Here is a 19,483-nt window from a genome sequence, read left to right as displayed (position 1 = left end):
TTGCGCTTCTAGAGCCATATCTCTGATATTCTTTGACTGATTATGCTCAAATTTTATATATTCATTTTACATCATGTTATAGATATATAGATGTATTCAAAATGGCCCACTGGTGGCCATTTGTTTTAATTAATGCTGTTCCAGAGCAATATTTCTCATTATGGACAAGTACTCGTTTGACGATCCGATACAAGATGTCAATCAATTTAATGTTAAAAAATCATCATAATCAACTTCAAGCATCATCTTCTGGATCTATACTTCTGACATGTTTATGTTCCAACTCTATTACAGTAACTATAAACAAAACTATATCTTAAATTTGATAACTAACAGGAGCTGTGCCATGCATGGCTTGTTTTTTTATCATATCCATGCAGGGTTATCGCCAGAAAATTGATAGTGTCTGTCCAAAAACTTTATCAAAATGAAAAATAGCAGTTGCTACTTTGTAGCTATAGACTTATAGTCTAAATTTTGTTGATTATTTCCGGTTATTTTGTAATTCACAGGAAATTTTCAATCAAAAATGGTTAGATTTGTAAAGATTTTGTCTGTCAAATGAGATTTTGTGTCTGTCTAAAATATGTGCCTGTCTAAAGTGACAGGCAGACAGACGGCTGGCTGCCTGTGTTTTCACCTGTTTCAATGTTATTGTTTCAAACCCTTACTTGTACGCTGCGTCCTGTTTGATATGAGACTTATAGCGACATACACAATGCGTGTTAAATACATTGTTTACATGAAATTCGAACACGTGCATCTAGAAGACCACTGCCCTCTGATTTTTAAAAATCAAGGCACAGCTTAAATTATTGATGGAACTATGTCATACTTAATGATGTTTTTGATGAGCACTAGGAGAATTAAAACATGCACATAGAAAGTGTACATTTGTAATCTCATCGTTAAAGTTTCATTCCAACATTGTATATTGTATGCAGAACACCTTCCACTGATCATTGCTATCACCATTAGACATCAGTTATTAAAATGAAATCCTGAAATTGTGAAGCACTGAAACTAGTCTGCACTAAAAATTGTAGTGTCCAATCACCAAAGCAAAAATAATTGTCATTGTTGTAAATATCACATATGATATTTATTTTATATTGATATTTATGATCCGAATCTAGATGGCTGAATGGTGACCATTATTATGTTGACAAATCATCTAAATTGAGCATTTCTGCAATTCTGGGGCCGGATCTCAATCATGTATGGTCAGATTTTGTTCAAACTTGGGTCATGCATTGTGCATTATCAGACTTTGATGCATGTCATTTTGCTTTTCAGTTTTGATTCACTTTGTTTTAATAAATGCAGTTCTGGATCCATATTTGTTGTGACTGACATGTTCAAAATTACTTTTTATTTATTAATTATGTTACATGATATTCAAGTTTTATATTTTTTAACCTGCAGTTATTGGCTGAGTGGATCCCTTTATCATTTACCTTCATGGCGCCAAATGGAACTACCAGCAGAGGAGAGCTGAAACGTGGACACAAGTTTGTCATTCGCCGCCACAAATTCAAAGTTTTGATACTATTCATATTGGTCATTCTAACATTTGCACTTCTTGCTCATCACCGGTCAATGTCCCATTCTGTTGTGCTTATCAGCTCGCAGGATACTAGACCTTCACAGAATCATGAAAAGGATAAAAATAATTTTGAAAGTGTTCAGAATAGTCAGGAAGCTCATAGGTTGAATTATCAAAACCAGGTCGTTGAATATGAAACTGAAAGTAATACCTATGGGTGGAATGATGCCGAGAATTTTGAGGATTCACAAGCAGAACAGAACCAGTATCAAAATGCTGAACCAGGTCCAGAAGGGAGTAATCCACAAGCAGCATATGAACAGAACCAGTATCAAGATGCTGAACCAGATCAAGATGGGAGTATTCTACAAGCACCATCTGATCAGGACCAATATCAAAATGCAAAACCAGATCAAGAAGGGAGTATTCCACAAGCACCATCTGATCAGAACCAATATCAAAATGCAAAACCAGATCAAGAAGAGAGTATTCCACAAGCACCATCTGACCAGATCCAATATCAAAATGCAAAACCAGTTCATGAAGGAATTATTCCGCAAGCATCATCTGACCAGAGCCAATATCAAAATGCAAAACCAGACCAAGAAGGGAGTATTCCACAAGCACCATCTGACCAGAACCAATATCAAAATGCAAAACCAGATCAAGAAGGGAGTATTCCACAAGCACCATCTGATCAGAACCAATATCAAAATGCAAAACCAGTTCGAGAAGGGAGTATTCCACAAGCACCATCTGACCAGAACCAGTATCAAAATGCAAAACCAGATCAAGAAGGGAGTATTCCACAAGCACCATCTGACCAGAACCAGTATCAAAATGCAAAACCAGATCAAGAAGGGAGTATTCCACAAGCACCATCTGATCAGAACCAATATCAAAATGCAAAACCAGTTCATGAAGGAATTATTCCGCAAGCATCATCTGACCAGAACCAATATCAAAATGCAAAACCAGATCAAGAAGGGAGTATTCCACAAGCACCATCTGACCAGAACCAATATCAAAATACAAAACAAGATCAAGAAGGGAGTATTCCACAAGCACCATCTGATCAGAACCAATATCAAAATGCAAAACCAGATCAAGAAGGGAGTATTCCACAAGCACCATCTGATCAGAACCAATATCAAAATGCAAAACAAGATCAAGAAGGGAGTATTCCACAAGCACCATCTGATCAGAACCAATATCAAAATGCAAAACCAAATCAAGAAGGGAGTATTCCACAAGCACCATCTGACCAGAACCAGTATCAAAATGCAAAACCAGATCAAGAAGGGAGTATTCCACAAGCACCATCTAATCAGAACCAATATCAAAATGCAAAACCAGATCAAGAAGGGAGTATTCCACAAGCACCATCTGATCAGAACCAATATCAAAATGCAAAACCAGATCAAGAAGGGAGTATTCCACAAGCACCATCTGACAAGAACCAATATCAAAATGCAAAACCAGTTCAAGAAGGAATTATTCCACAAGCACCATCTGATCAGAACCAATATCAAAATGCAAAACAAGATCAAGAAGGGAGTATTCCACAAGCACCATCTGACCAGAGCCAATATAAAAATGCAAAACCAGATCAAGAAGGGAGTATTCCACAAGCATCATCTGACCAGAGCAAATATCAAAATGCAAAACCAGATCAAGAAGGGAGTATTCCACAAGCACCATCTGACCAGAACCAATATCAAAATGCAAAACCAGATCAAGAAGGGAGTATTCTACAAGCACCATCTGATCAGAACCAGTATCAAAATGCAAAACCATATCAAGAAGGGAGTATTCCACAAGCACCATCTGATCAGAACCAATATCATAATGCAAAACCAGATCAAGAAGGGAGTATTCCACAAGTACCATCTGACCAGAACCAGTATCAAAATGCAAAACCAGATCAAGAAGGGAGTATTCCACAAGCACCATCTGACCAGAACCAATATCAAAATGCAAAACCAGTTCGAGAAGGGAGTATTCCACAAGCACCATCTGACCAGAACCAATATCAAAATGCAAAACCAGATCAAGAAGGGAGTATTCCACAAGCACCATCTGATCAGAACCAATATCAAAATGCAAAACCAGATCAAGAAGGGAGTATTCCACAAGCACCATCTGACCAGAACCAATATCAAAATGCAAAACCAGGTCCAATAGAGAGTATTCCACAAGTACCATCTGACCAGAACCAATATCAAAATGCAAAACCAGTTCAAGAAGGAATTATTCCGCAAGCATCATCTGACCAGAGCAAATATCAAAATGCAAAACCAGATCAAGAAGGGAGTATTCCACAAGTACCATCTGACCAGAACCAATATCAAAATGCAAAACCAGATCAAGAAGGGAGTATTCCACAAGCACCATCTGATCAGAACCAGTATCAAAATGCAAAACCATATCAAGAAGGGAGTATTCTACAAGCACCATCTGATCAGAACCAATATCATAATGCAAAACCAGATCAAGAAGGGAGTATTCCACAAGTACCATCTGACCAGAACCAATATCAAAATGCAAAACCAGATCAAGAAGGGAGTATTCCACAAGCACTATCTGACCAGAACCAGTATCAAAATGCAAAACCATATCAAGAAGGGAGTATTCCACAAGCACCATCTGATCAGAACCAATATCATAATGCAAAACCAGATCAAGAAGGGAGTATTCCACAAGCACCATCTGATCAGAACCAATATCATAATGCAAAACCAGATCAAGAAGGGAGTATTCCACAAGTACCATCTGACCAGAACCAATATCAAAATGCAAAACCAGATCAAGAAGGGAGTATTCCACAAGCACCATCTGATCAGAACCAATATCATAATGCAAAACCAGATCAAGAAGGGAGTATTCCACAAGCACAATCTGATCAGAACCAATATCAAAATGCAAAACCAGGTCTAGAAGGGAGTAATCAGCAATCACCGTCTGAACGGAACCAATATGAGAATGCAAAACCAGGTCTAGAAGAGAGTAATCAGCAATCACCGTCTGAACGGAACCGATATGAAAACAATAAATTAGAATTTAATAATTCTAGGTCAGCCTCTCAACTGAATCAGCCTTTTCAACTGGAGTATAATAAACGCTCCCCTGTTGGTAAAAATCAGCTATTGAATGAAAAAGAAGACATAGAGAAAAATCCCCAAATTCAAAATACAATTGGTGACACAAACAAGATTCCTGATGAAATTACCCAAAACATTATACAAGACAAAAAAAAAACACCCGAAAAGAAAGAAAAAGCTCTCAATGGTGATGCCGAGTTATTAGAAACAATTGGGAAAACCATGTCAAATGTGATTGAAGATCCCGGGAACCCAGATATTGAACAATCATTGTTAAATGTTGACATTCATCCTGAATTACTGAATGTTGGACAAGAAATAAAATCAAAGGATGAAAAAGATGACATATTGTCAACTTCGAGTATAGAATGTCAGATTCCTGAAGCAGAGACATTGGATTGTTATCCGGAACCCGGTGTGAGTGAGGAAAACTGTGAAAAGAGGGGGTGTTGTTGGCGTGAGAAACGATTGAGGAGTAAGTACAAACCATATGTACAACAGGAAGTTGAATTATTTACAGGTCCATCATCGTGCTATTATCCGAATAATTTTGAATCTTATCATGTGGATATTCTCAGACAAATGCCATTTGGAATAACCGCAGAGTTGCGTCGAGACGTCGCAACACCCTATCCTGATGACATCATGGAGTTACAGCTAGATGTGTATTTCGAAACTGACAACCGAATCAGATTCAAGGTATGTATATCATATGTTGATATATACGTAAATGTTCCAGGGTTTCAACTTCGATACATTTCAGTTCATTTCAAGGCCAAAATTTCTGAAAAAAAAACTGATTATAAAAGAAATTAGTACAATCCCCTACCCAATATATACGCATACATCATAAAATGCTTAGATTGTGGATGGGTAATGAAAAACTAACTGCAGATAATAAATTCAAGTGGATCTCTTGAATTAAATTTGATTTGTACATAATAAGGAGTTAGGAGGCTTTGTTTTCCTCTTAAGGCAGAAACCTATTCATGATTTCAAATACCCAGAATTTATTCATTTTCCAATAAATTTTACTTCCGGTCAATATAAGGATATTGAATTAAAAAAATTGAGAACATGATGCATTTATTTTAGTGGATAGTGGCCATTTTGGCAGTATTAATATTGATTTTTTCATAGGTTCCTATAGCAGAGATATTATGTCATATGTTAAATTGTAGGCTGGTTATACATTGTTAAATGGTGGGGTATTTTTCCTTATATGATAGGATGAACATACCCCGTAAAATACCCCAAAATTACAGCACGCTGTAACTTATGGCGTTACGCTGACAGATGTATAATAATATTAATTATGAGGAAGCTTCTACCTTGAATGTCAGTTATTGTAGGTATTTTTTTCTATGGGATCAGAACCTCCAGTACTTCAAAATATGTGCAAATTAGGTCATTATCATTTATACTATTGGCTTCCTTTGATTTATACAGTTTTTGAGTCAAACATCTAGCATGTACATGTGTGTTTGTTACCTAAATCCACTAAATATTTGGGCTGCCTGGTCAGTTAATTAGATTTCCGATAAACAGCAACTTTGACTATTGAAATGATAGAACAGGGACTGTCAAGAATATTGATTGAATGATTATATATCCGTAAAATTTAAAAATGATAATTAACATTTACATTTTATGTATTTACTGCTACCACAGCTGTTGATAAAACAAATATCCCCTTACAATGTTGCCATGCAGGTTTGTCGTACCTAGGTATATTCACAGTTTATAAAAATTGAAATCTCTAGTCTCTTTTTAACATGTTCATTTAATATGTATTTTGTAAAGTTGTATTTTAAGGCTCTGTGTCTGCAAAGTCTTATAATAATTTTGGGGGGGCTTGTGTGTTTTGGCTTATTGCTGTTGCATGAAAATTTTAACATTTTTCAAAGTATTTATGACTGAAAAGTATAAAATACAGAAAAGAAAATGGCAACAAATATAGAATATAACTTTATTCGCTCCTGTCTGCATATTAATTGTTCGTCCTTCATCTTCAACTTTTCATAAATAACACTTCTTGTTTCACCCTTTGAGTGCTCAAAATTGGAGTAACTTTGTTTCAATTTTCTGTGTTTTTCATTTTCAGTCTTGATTTTGGATCGAAGAGGCTAAAAATGACATTGTTGTTTTTGATCAAAAGATTTGAAAATTTTCATTTTTATTAAGGAGTAGAAAAGTAGATGCATGGTTTACTTTGGTGCTCAAAGGTTAAAACTAGTACAAATGTATTGAAATTTCTACCATATTTTGTATGCAGGTGGCTATTAGTGACCTTGCTCACTCCAATTTGTTGATTCTCTATTTTTAACGAAAATATTTCTTCTTAAATTGTACCTGCCCAGTTGCTCTGATACTTGGTAGGTACTAATGTAAGACTAAATTTGTAGCTTAGGTGGACTTTGATTTTTGGCCTAAACTGTTATTTTTGACTACTAGTCTGATTGCTTTTGATATGTAGCGTAGCTACCTGTATCTTTGAGGAGTGGGTGCTGTTTATTTTGTGACAATAATATCTTTTAGTGAATATATTTCCTTCAGAAGATTAGGGAAAAATATCCGAATTTGTTTTTGAGTAAAATCTAATAACTGTCTCAAATTGTGTCTCTTGCCTCCAAAATTAGGGTTCATTTCCAGAAATATTGAGGAATATAGAAAAAAAGTTTGGAAAAATTTGGGTGAGAAATTTGGGTGGTGAAAGAGTTAATGATATTATTTAACTATTTAACGCCTTTTTATCACATGCATAATAAGATTTTATTCAGTGTTAATTCAGTAATAGTTCCACTTTCAACTTTTTTTATGAACTGTCAAAGTATTTATGCGATAAATATATATTCCTACAATATTTTCTCTTACGTTGACTTCAGCAGGCCCTTGTGATTACCACCAGAGTAGCATCAATCTTTGCCTGTGCTCTGATACAAAACTCTGGTGGTAACCGCTCATGTCTGCTCACATCCACTTGAGAGAAAATATCATGTATATAAATACTGACTTTAATTGGCATAACAGCCACCTTCAAGATTTTGGTGTGATAAATTTTATCATAATTTCTCTTTTACTTACAAATGTATTTGTAATTGGGTGTTTTCAAAGCTATGGACTTAAAAAAATAATGACCACTTTACAATTATTATACCCGGTAAGTATACAGCTTTCAGATCCCACTTTCTGAAGAGATTTTCATTTTGAAGAGATAGCACAGCTTCCCTAATCACTCATGCTACTATGTTCAGGAGAGCCATTTTTAGCTCTCGTGCCATTTTCTTTCCCAAATTTACTTTTTTCTGTTGTGCTGACTGGATTAATTATATAGATACTTATAAACTATGCACACTTCTATGCCACATACCAGTAGAGATATTTTGAATACAGCTATAATGTGGTTGAAATCACTCATGTATGTCTTTTGGGGTAGCCAATGGGATATTATGACTTGACTAGACATATAATAAAATATATAATTATATAGTTGAGCAAATTAAAGTTGCTTTCCCACTTTGTATTATACATGCAAAACACCTCTCACTGATTATTGTGATCACCATGAATATTAATAAAATCTGTTGGTATGGCAACAAATGAAACATTGGAATACTGTTCCTGCACTGAAAGTCATGGTGTCTAATCATCGAATCGAACATTATTTTAGTCAGCCAAGTCCAATTTACTTTATTTAGGAGTACCTTCTAAATTTGATTTTATGATTTGGTTGTACAAAATCTAAATATTCAGTGAAAATATAAACAAAGTGGGAATTATGCATAAATTAATTGTTTAATTAAACTTCATGTATGTTGTTTATTTCAGATTTTTGATCCTAATAATGAACGATATGAAGTACCAATTAATGTTCCAAAAGTGGAACATGGGTGTTTACCCGAGAGAGCTAATTATGAATTCTTGTACAGCAAAAAAGGTGAAAGATTTGCTATTTCTGTGATTAGGAAAGCTACTCAAACTGTTTTGTAAGTAAGAATTCTTTATCACAAAACTCTGTTTATTTTCTTATTCTGTTGTCTAGAAGTGGATTGCATATATTTTCCAGTAAATAATGTTGAGGAAAATTTCCAAGAAGGCAAACTAAAAATGAAGTGTCAAATTATCATAGTTAAATCGATAGGGCAGTAGACATAATGACATGAGAGGATACTATATGTGATGCAAACAAAACATCATGTGACTTTCTTGCTCTCACTAAAATATGGTTGACCATTTATGTCTAAGGTGTTGAAAATAGGAATTTTTGGGTTACCTTTGTACTTTTTATTTTTAGTCACTTTTTAGTAGTGCGTAGTTTTTTTCCCATTAGTTATGTCTGCTTTAATAGTTTACTTGTACCCTATGCTAATTCATGGGTGATAGAATGTGCTTGGACCACAGTCCACCTATATCACATCCCCTGTTAATGCCATAATGTACAATATACCGGTATATGCAATAAACTTATTATCTTGGTTTTCTTTCTCATTGTTCAAAAAATACAGTAATATGCTACATATATTTCAGCTGATTTATCGTTTGTTAGTTTTTAAGATAGTTTGGTGTTAGAATAATTTGTATGTTCTTTGAAAGAAAGCCATGTTTGGATGTCACTATATCATCCAGCATTGATGTATAGTACAAAATGTATATGAGTCAGTTTTCTCTGTTATTGCGATGCCATCAATGTGGAATAGATAACAGCTGGTGGATGTACGTATCATCTGTTATTACAATGTGTACCGTTATATTGTAAAGCTTAGTCACTTGAACCATTACACTCAAAAGCCCACTTACTGAAATTTTCATCACTAATTGTTTGAGTTTCAGGGCATTTGTGATGACGAAATTTTGCAATTTACTTTACAAAATAAAGTGATTTTTTTTCTGACCCTCAAAATTCTTGAAAATAAAATTATTTTTAGTATAATGTATTACAAAAAAAAAAAAACATTTTATTACTAGGAATTGTGTGATTTGATGATCTGATGGCATTCCAGAGAACATTTAATTTAGGTATATGTGAACCTTGGGTGAACTCCTATTTGATTTAAATATTTCATGAAAATGTCTTCAATTGTGTAGTTTTAGCTAATATTTTTTTTCATTTTTGGTCTAAAATGATATTTTTTTTTGAAAACCTTTACTCTGATTGTTTTAATGCTTGGTACACATTTACCTTGGACAAACCTCTATTTGATTTGAACATTGCATGACAACCTTTGAATTCTCTAGTGCACGCCCTTATTAAGAATCGCCTTTGCTGAAACAACAGAGCTATTTTGTCCATCAATATTTGTAGTATTTTACCCCGATCCGCCACTTTTCTGTCACAGCCATATATTTTTGTCATACTAAAAGCATTGTGAAGTGGCAAACTTTGGCTTCTGTAAATGCATTAATTATTGGCTGAATTTAAATTTTTCTATTATCACTAATAAGTGAAAGTGAAATAAAGTAAAAGTGATTGTGAATGTAAAATTTACAATACAACTTACTGTTTCACTGGAAAATATGTGAAATCCTATGAAGAATAGTGAAATTAAATACCAGTGAAAAAAAAAATGATAAATAAAATATTGATATGGCATGTAATTTTTAAGAAAGTGTGCCATCTATCATCTGATTTATTTGTTTACTTTGTTTATATGCACAGGTTTAATTGTGGCATTGGTCCACTAATATTTGCTGATCAGTTTATACAGCTGTCAAGTTCACTGGCATCTAAGTACATATATGGACTTGGTGAACACCGTGGTAGTTTTCTACATGATGTCAACTGGTCTAAATATGCTTTCTGGAGCAGGGATTATTTTCCCGCTGTAAGTACAACTACATGTAAATGTAATGTGGACTACAAAGGGTGATGTTAATATTTTTTTTCTGTTTTTTTTCATATCATGTCTTAATTTTGCTAGTTGTGTAAGCTATATTTTTTTTTTTTTAATATTTTTTTTTTTATTTTCTAGGAAAATATAAATCTGTATGGTGCACATCCATTCTATCTGTCTATTGAAGATGATGGCAATGCACATGGTGTGTTCTTACTCAGCAGCAATGCTATGGGTATGTATGATAGTTGTATATTCTCTAAGAAATTGTTCAGTTAACTAATACTACTACAATACTATCATCATCTGAAAGCTTAGATATAGGCGAATAATGCATGAACCACACCAATGTTTGTCTAAGGGATCACCTGTTGGCTAATTTCACTACTGTGCCATTTTTTACCACTCTTACTATTGAAAACACTGCTTTATAACATTTGTAATCACCTTAATCACCTGTAAATTGCACAAAACGTTGATGACACCTTAGGCTAGAGGATTAAAGTGTGTCTTTGGTTTTCTTTTACTTGTCTCAGTTTTCTAGCTATGACCAACTAATACCAATAACTACAGACATTTTACTGACAAAATATTTTTGGTAAAATGTAGTTTGTAGGCAGGTAAAGGAAAACAGAGATGCAATCATCAAGCCATTATCAACGACTTGTGTGAGTCGCAGTTCATTAACACAACTGGAAGCAACAAAAACAGCATTTAAAATAGTTTGATAGTGATAAAAAGGCAAATTTTTGTTATGATTCTTTAATTATGCCTGGTAATCTTTTAACAAAAATTGGTACAATTCATGCACTACAGTATTCGCGTAATATGTCAATGCTTTCAGATGGTTTATAGGTTGTCATAGTAACATGCATAGTAGCTTTTAAAGAATGTCTGAATTACAAATCAATTTTTACAGCATTTTACTCCTGTTACTTTATTTCAGTGTAATATTCTGTATGTGATATGTTATAATTATTTCTATTAAGGCCAGACTTTTTATATTCCTTGTTTTCTCGAGTTTTTATAAGGGCATTTTTTTGAGAAGGGCGGAAAAAAAATAAAATTAATTCTTTACGAAAAAGCAACTTGGGTTTGTTATGTTAAAAATAAGTATATTTTGGCAATTTTTTGCACTTACAAGTCGGCGGGCGCAAAAAAATTACGCTGAAATAAAATTGTATTTTTATTTCATTTTTGGCTCCTGTTCATTCGGCGGGTTCATGAAACAAGGGATAATAAAAGTCTGGCCTAAAAATGCATTTACTTTCACCTGTGAGCTGAATACTGTGGATAACATTCAAAGAAGGAAAAATATGAAAATTGGTCAATTATTATTTTGGATAACTAAATTGTACGATATTACATGTACATGTAAATGTCGTGAATTATTTATCTTTCTGTGCTTTCAGAGGCGATTTTGCAGCCATCTCCATCAATCACATGGAGAACTATTGGTGGTATTTTAGATTTTTATGTCTTCCTTGGACCCAGCCCTGACCAAGTGATACAGCAATACACTGAAGTGATTGGAAGAACATTTATGCCACCGTATTGGGGTTTGGGATTCCATCTGTGTAGATGGGGATATGAAACTGTTAATGGTACAAGAAAAGTCACTGACAGGATGAGAAATGCCAAAATACCACAGGTATTGTCATTTTAGACTTTTTATTAGTAGATGGCTTGTGTCATAATTTTTTTAATAATTTTTATACTTTTCAAACTTGAAAAATGTTTATTAATTGTTTATGTTCAAAGATAATTCTCATGAATATTTAAATTCTCTGAACTAGGACGTACAGTGGAATGACATTGACTACGCTATAGACTACAAAGATTTCACTTTAGATGAGAAAGTATTTGGGGATTTACCGAAATTCATTGATGAACTTCATAACAATGACCAGCACTATATACATATTGTGGTAAGTTGGTAATTTCCCCAATGTTGACAACCAATATTATCACCACCCAAAACATCTACCATTCATGTTTTTCGAGAGGTTATATCTCGTACATTAATTATATTTTCATCATCCACAGACATAATTTTACAGTTTTGAAGCTTACCTTGCAATATTAAATACTCAACAAAGAATTATTATGTCTAAATTTAGTAACCTCTATTTAGCAATTGAGAAAGGAATACATACCAAGCCAAAGATATCTTCAGGGAAAATAAATCGTCACAAATTGAGATTGAAGAAAATTACACTTTTTACTACTCCAAAATATCATTTCGACCGACAAAAAATCATGATAGATACTGCATTCCCTGCTAAAATCACTAATTCATTCCAGAATCTTGTATATCTATTTAAAAATAGAGATGAGGAAATTATCAAAAGCATTGAAAGTTTTGTAATCAGATGCTTCACAACACAAAATGAAATTATATCATGTTTCCCTTGGTATTACTTATACATGTATTACTTTTTAATTTTTGTTTCTTATATATTTATTGCTAACAACTGATAATAATGTTATTTTTCTAAAGATGCAATAAAAGCTTACTGTTACTGGATGGGGGCGTAATATGATACAATATCCCTTTGTCACCCACTGTTGACAGAAAAAAGCTTTTCAAAAATATATGAATATAATTAATATATTTGTCTTGATTTAAAGGATGCTGGTATTGCAGCTGACAGTGCCCCTGGTACATATGAACCATTCGATCTTGGTAAAAAAATGGACATCTTTATTAAACTCGATGGAAAATACATAGAAGGGAAGGTATGTATTCTATGCGAGGAAATTCATATACATTATGTTTTGTATTTGTGTAGAATTGTATTTGTGAGAATATGTTGACATGATGCCCATTTTAATTATTTTTTTTCCCAGGTTTGGACCAATGTTACCGTGTTTCCAGACTTTATAAACCCTACAACTAGTGAATGGTGGTACCGGATGATATCAGAATGGTATAAAAAAGTACACTTTGATGGACTCTGGATTGTGAGTCAAATACCACCAAATATCATTATTCATAATGATAACTGCACATATTTTCTAACCTCATCTATGTTGTTGAGACAATTTTTTAATGAGTTGTGTTTTAAACCATGTGATTTTGAATCAAAATGATTTTTGTGGACCTAAATGAGTAAACAAAAGAGTAAAAGAGTCTTTGCTTTGTATACTAAAATGATACTGCATTTGGTCAAAGGTCGGTTGCCTTAAAATTAAAAACATGCAGTTTATGTTAGTTTACTCGATCGTATTAACATTGTAATTTTTAAACCAAGATTATGATGCAGCATTTTGCACAAAATTCAAGAAATGTCTTACTTTGGAACCAGATGAATATAATTTCCGATGTCGACTATATGGTTTGACGAAAATTTGGCGTTCAAACAAACACTAAAACAGAAAATTTTAGAAATATGCATACATTCTGCATTTCTGAAATTTAGTCATTATGTATGGTGTATAGCCTACTTGACTATTCATTGTACTCTGTATTGATCACTATCACAAGCATGGAATTTGAAGTGAAGTAATTTGTGAGTATCTGTATATACCTGTAGGATATGAATGAACCTGCTCAATTTGCAAATGGATCATTGATTCGCTGTCCTCAAACCAAGTATGATGATCCACCATATACTCCAGGTGAGTTAATCACACTGGGGCACACTATATTGTCTGTTATCCATAACATACCTGTACTACAACATGTATTCATATTATCTAGCATGCTATTGTCCATACATATTTGTACATTGCATCCCATTGTCACTGTCTAAGATTTCTAAGATACATGTACAAATTTTTAATGGTTTGATAGATGTATACATGATAAATGTAAAACTGATAGATATACCATAATCGTCCGACTTGGCGCCCTTGGTTTCTTGGTATCCACCATATACTCCAGGTGAGTTAATCACACTGGGGCACACTATATTGTCTGTTATCCATAACATACCTGTACTACAACATGTATTCATATTATCTAGCATGCTATTGTCCATACATATTTGTACATTGCATCCCATTGTCACTGTCTAAGATTTCTAAGATACATGTACAAATTTTTAATGGTTTGATAGATGTATACATGATAAATGTAAAACTGATAGATATACCATAATCGTCCGACTTGGCGCCCTTGGTTTCTTGGGGGGGTGATCACTTAGTCGTGCACCCCACTTGAAAAATTGGCTGAAAAGCAATATTTGTGTACCATGTGCCAGATTAGGTTGAATAGCATTGTCTTTTTTGGTAGAATTAAAATTGAAAAATTAGTTGCATCATTATTGATTTCTACAACCTTTTTATGATGACGAAACAGAAATGATCACCATAAGTATGCACATTTTATTACTAAAATCAGTGTCAGTCAAAAGTCAGTGGGAAAACAGTCAACATTAAAAAATTCATCAGTATTTTCATTGAATGTTTTTGTTTGTTGCAAACTCTGGATGTAAAGCAGTTTTTGCCATGATGTTTTCTCACACAATTTGACTTGCAACACAGTCCTTTGACCCAAAGGTCAAGTCTGTTATTAATTTAACCAATCAGAATGCAGTATTGTGCCAACACAATTTTCTACTGTCATGATATTTTTACACAACAAGGATTTTGATGTATAACTGAAATAGGATTTTATCTTCATTCTAGTGTATGCTTCTTAATCTGATTCTACCGGTACTTCCTTTTTTTTTCCAGGCATATTTCCAGGCTGGTTATCAGTTAAAACACTGTGTGCTTCAGCAGATCAGTATAAGTCAAAACATTATGATGTACATAGTTTGTATGGAATGACAGAGATGAAAGCAACCTTCAAGTGAGTATATATATAATTTAATATATATGTATTTGTTATGCAACAAAGCTGTTGTTGTCCACGTCGTCAATTTTTTTCTGCAGAGCCTTTATAGCTTTACTCTGAGACTGAATGCTGTTCTCCCAAATAGGAATGTCACAAAACTAGCATAATTCACACAGCTGAGTGAACTGATGACCTAATGATTCCAACCTCAAATCTCCCTGATTTGTGTCTATTAACCATTTTGTCCGAGGGGGTGGAATAATATTTTTTAAGAGACATTGCTTTATTTATTTTGTTTGTCTTACAGGGCTGTATCTCACATCAGAGAAAAAAAACGGCCCTTCATTATCTCGCGATCTACCTACCCAAGTAGTGGTAAATATGGAGGTCATTGGTTAGGAGATAATTTCAGTAAATGGAAGGATATGTGGTATTCTATACCAGGTAAATAAAACTTATAAAAATAAAAATTAGCAAACCTATTTCACAGCATGTGCTACAAATTATTATTTCTAGGGACAGTCACTTGGGGGCTGAAAATTAATAAATACTCATTTTTTAAAAAAAAAAATCACCCGCTATACGCATATAAATAAACAAGCTGTGAAACATGGCACTTATTAAATCGACACCTTGTCAATTTCAAATGTCGATTTCTTACCTTAAAATGCAAAACAAAATGTTTAGAGGGGATCGGGTGTTACGTTAATAAACATTTTTCATAATCGCTAACTTGGTTTTTTATTCAAAACTGCACAAATCCTGCGTTTTCTGATGATATCCGACGATTTCATGAACGGAAGAAATAAAAATGTTCAAACCGACAAGGTGTCGATTTACTGGGCGCCATGTTTCACAACTTGTTTATTTATATTCGTTTAACGGATGATTTAAAAAAAAATTAGTATTTATTGATTTTCAGCCCCCAAGTGACTGTGTTTCTAGGAGGCTATTCAGCCTGGGCCCCATCCATGACAAGCGGTTATGATGTAAGTAACTGTATTCCAATTTGTTAAAAATAACCACATGCATGTTATGATGTAACAGTAACTTTATTCTGATTTGTTAAAAGTAATCACCTGTTATGATGTAAAAGTAACTGTATTCTGATTTGTTAAAAATAACCACCTGTTATGATGTAAAAGTAACTGTATTCTGATTTGTTAAAAATAACACCTGTTATGATGTAAAAGTAACTGTATTCTGATTTGTTAAAAATAACCACCTGTTATGATGTAAAAGTAAATGTATTCTGATTTGTTAAAAATAACACCTGTTATGATGTAAAAGTAACTGTATTCTGATTTGTTAAAAATAACCACCTGTTATGATGTAAAAGTAAATGTGTTCTGATTTGTTAAAAATAACACCTGTTATGATGTAACAGTAACTTTATTCTGATTTGTTAAAAATAACCGCCTGTTATGATGTAAAAGTAACTGTATTCTGATTTGTTAAAAATAACACCTGTTATGATGTAAAAGTAACTGTATTCTGATTTGTTAAAAATAACCACCTGTTATGATGTAAAAGTAAATGTATTCTGATTTGTTAAAAATAACACCTGTTATGATGTAAAAGTAACTGTATTCTGATTTGTTAAAAATAACCACATGCATGTTATGATGTAACAGTAACTTTATTCTGATTTGTTAAAAATAACCACCTATTATGATGTAACAGTAACTGTATTCTGATTTGTTAAAAGTAACCACCTGTTATGATGTTAACAGTAACTGTATTCTGATTTGTTAAAAGTAACCACCTGTTATGATGTTAACAGTAACTGTATTCTGATTTGTTAAAAATAACCACCTGTTATGATGTAAAAGTAAATGTATTCTGATTTGTTAAAAATAACACCTGTTATGATGTAAAAGTAACTGTATTCTGATTTGTTAAAAATAACCACATGCATGTTATGATGTAACAGTAACTTTATTCTGATTTGTTAAAAATAACCACCTATTATGATGTAACAGTAACTGTATTCTGATTTGTTAAAAGTAACCACCTGTTATGATGTTAACAGTAACTGTATTCTGATTTGTTAAAAGTAACCACCTGTTATGATGTTAACAGTAACTGTATTCTGATTTGTTAAAAATAACCACATGCATGTTATGATGTAACAGTAACTTTATTCTGATTTGTTAAAAGTAATCACCTGTTATGATGTAAAAGTAACTGTATTCTGATTTGTTAAAAATAACCACCTGTTATGATGTAAAAGTAACTGTATTCTGATTTGTTAAAAATAACACCTGTTATGATGTAAAAGTAACTGTATTCTGATTTGTTAAAAATAACCACCTGTTATGATGTAAAAGTAAATGTATTCTGATTTGTTAAAAATAACACCTGTTATGATGTAAAAGTAACTGTATTCTGATTTGTTAAAAATAACCACCTGTTATGATGTAAAAGTAAATGTGTTCTGATTTGTTAAAAATAACACCTGTTATGATGTAACAGTAACTTTATTCTGATTTGTTAAAAATAACCGCCTGTTATGATGTAAAAGTAACTGTATTCTGATTTGTTAAAAATAACACCTGTTATGATGTAAAAGTAACTGTATTCTGATTTGTTAAAAATAACCACCTGTTATGATGTAAAAGTAAATGTATTCTGATTTGTTAAAAATAACACCTGTTATGATGTAAAAGTAACTGTATTCTGATTTGTTAAAAATAACCACATGCATGTTATGATGTAACAGTAACTTTATTCTGATTTGTTAAAAATAACCACCTATTATGATGTAACAGTAACTGTATTCTGATTTGTTAAAAGTAACCACCTGTTATGATGTTAACAGTAACTGTATTCTGATTTGTTAAAAGTAACCACCTGTTATGATGTTAACAGTAACTGTATTCTGATTTGTTAAAAATAACCACATGCATGTTATGATGTAACAGTAACTTTATTCTGATTTGTTAAAAATAACACCTATTATGATGTAACAGTAACTGTATTCTGATTTGTTAAAAATAACCACCAGTTATGATGTAACAGTAACTTTATTCTGATTTGTTAAAAGTAACCACCTGTTATGATGTTAACAGTAACTGTATTCTGATTTGTTAAAAATAACCACCAGTTATGATGTAACAGTAACTGTATTCTGATTTGTTAAATGTAACCACCTGTCATATGAAAAATTTTGCTAATAACTGGTTTTTAAGCCGTGACGAAAATGTGCACAAAATGGTCGTTTTGTGCACGTTTTCACCACGGCTTATCAGCCATCTCAAGTGCCAAATCCATGAAATAAACAGTCAATGTCAATAGAGTAGCCAAGGTGTTAAAAATGGATTAAGTACTGGCAAACCAACTTCTGCATAGATATGTCTCTAAACGCTTGCTTTTTGGTTGATTTAGTCATTTTTTTTGAACTCTGAAGCCCCAAAAACCTAATATTGCATGTGAGAACGAAACAAATCGGTCGAGATTTCACGTTTTCCCCGTAAAAGGGGTGCTGGCTGTTCCCTCTCTGGACTCCCTCCCCGCGTATACTAGTACCGGATTCTGCAGTAAATTCACCCAATCGCCCTGGGTGATTGCACGGCTAGTGGGCGCTTATTTGGGGTTCAAAATTTCAAAATATAACCATCAAATCAAATCATCATCATTGGGGTACTTCTATTTTCATTAAAAAATCCACCCACGTGACTTTCAACGCCGGCAATTGGGCCACCCAAGACGAAAGAAATCATTGTAGAATTAAAAATAACTAATAATTCTTGCTGAATTAAAAAGTAGACCACCTGAAATTTCATTACAATGTCACCCAGTGTCATTTTCCAAATACATTTGTTTTTATTTTATTGTAACGAAAGTATATTCTAAACGTTTCAAATATAAACAAAAACCAACTAACTGCAATGCGTAGTAGCAAACGATCACAGTTGTGCAATCCGGTCATGCGCTTCACAATTGTTGATTATTACTCAGTAGTGATTATAATAACGCACAAAAAATAAATTTGTTGAATCGTTATGAAATGTAAATAAAATTCAACTTAGTTTCATTGTAAGCAAATGATTCCGGTCGCATATAAACGCTCGACGCTGTAGAGTATCCGCCATGTCCTTTCTCTTGCATAGTTGACCTAATAGGTCAAATCACTGATAAACCAATCAAAATGCTGGATGGTGCCAACGTGTTCAAATTACCAGAAGAGATTTGCCGATGTTGTAGTACAATCTTTTGGCTT

At 33.1% G+C, this 19,483-nt stretch overlaps 1 protein-coding gene across 1 annotated transcript in view; it reads left to right on the top strand.

Annotated features, from left to right (window-relative positions):
• The window catches only part of LOC102806537 (uncharacterized), a 42,876-nt gene that overhangs the window by 2,479 nt on the left and 20,914 nt on the right, over nucleotides 1-19,483 (top strand). Inside the window, exons 2-12 of the mRNA XM_085502323.1 lie at nucleotides 1,426-5,346; nucleotides 8,476-8,633; nucleotides 10,304-10,469; nucleotides 10,617-10,713; nucleotides 11,891-12,129; nucleotides 12,275-12,406; nucleotides 13,110-13,217; nucleotides 13,329-13,442; nucleotides 14,015-14,099; nucleotides 15,159-15,276; nucleotides 15,569-15,705. Of these exons, the coding sequence (XP_085358449.1) occupies nucleotides 1,462-5,346; nucleotides 8,476-8,633; nucleotides 10,304-10,469; nucleotides 10,617-10,713; nucleotides 11,891-12,129; nucleotides 12,275-12,406; nucleotides 13,110-13,217; nucleotides 13,329-13,442; nucleotides 14,015-14,099; nucleotides 15,159-15,276; nucleotides 15,569-15,705 (5,239 nt within the window). The 5' untranslated portion in view covers nucleotides 1,426-1,461. The remainder of the gene's footprint in view (nucleotides 1-1,425; nucleotides 5,347-8,475; nucleotides 8,634-10,303; nucleotides 10,470-10,616; nucleotides 10,714-11,890; nucleotides 12,130-12,274; nucleotides 12,407-13,109; nucleotides 13,218-13,328; nucleotides 13,443-14,014; nucleotides 14,100-15,158; nucleotides 15,277-15,568; nucleotides 15,706-19,483) is intronic.

This window comes from Saccoglossus kowalevskii, chromosome 8 (genome assembly GCF_978046115.1).
Source record: "Saccoglossus kowalevskii chromosome 8, keSacKowa6.1, whole genome shotgun sequence".
NCBI classification, from domain to species: domain Eukaryota; kingdom Metazoa; phylum Hemichordata; class Enteropneusta; family Harrimaniidae; genus Saccoglossus; species Saccoglossus kowalevskii.
Note: the sequence above shows the minus strand (reverse complement) of the source record. Positions and strands in the feature narration are given on the sequence as shown.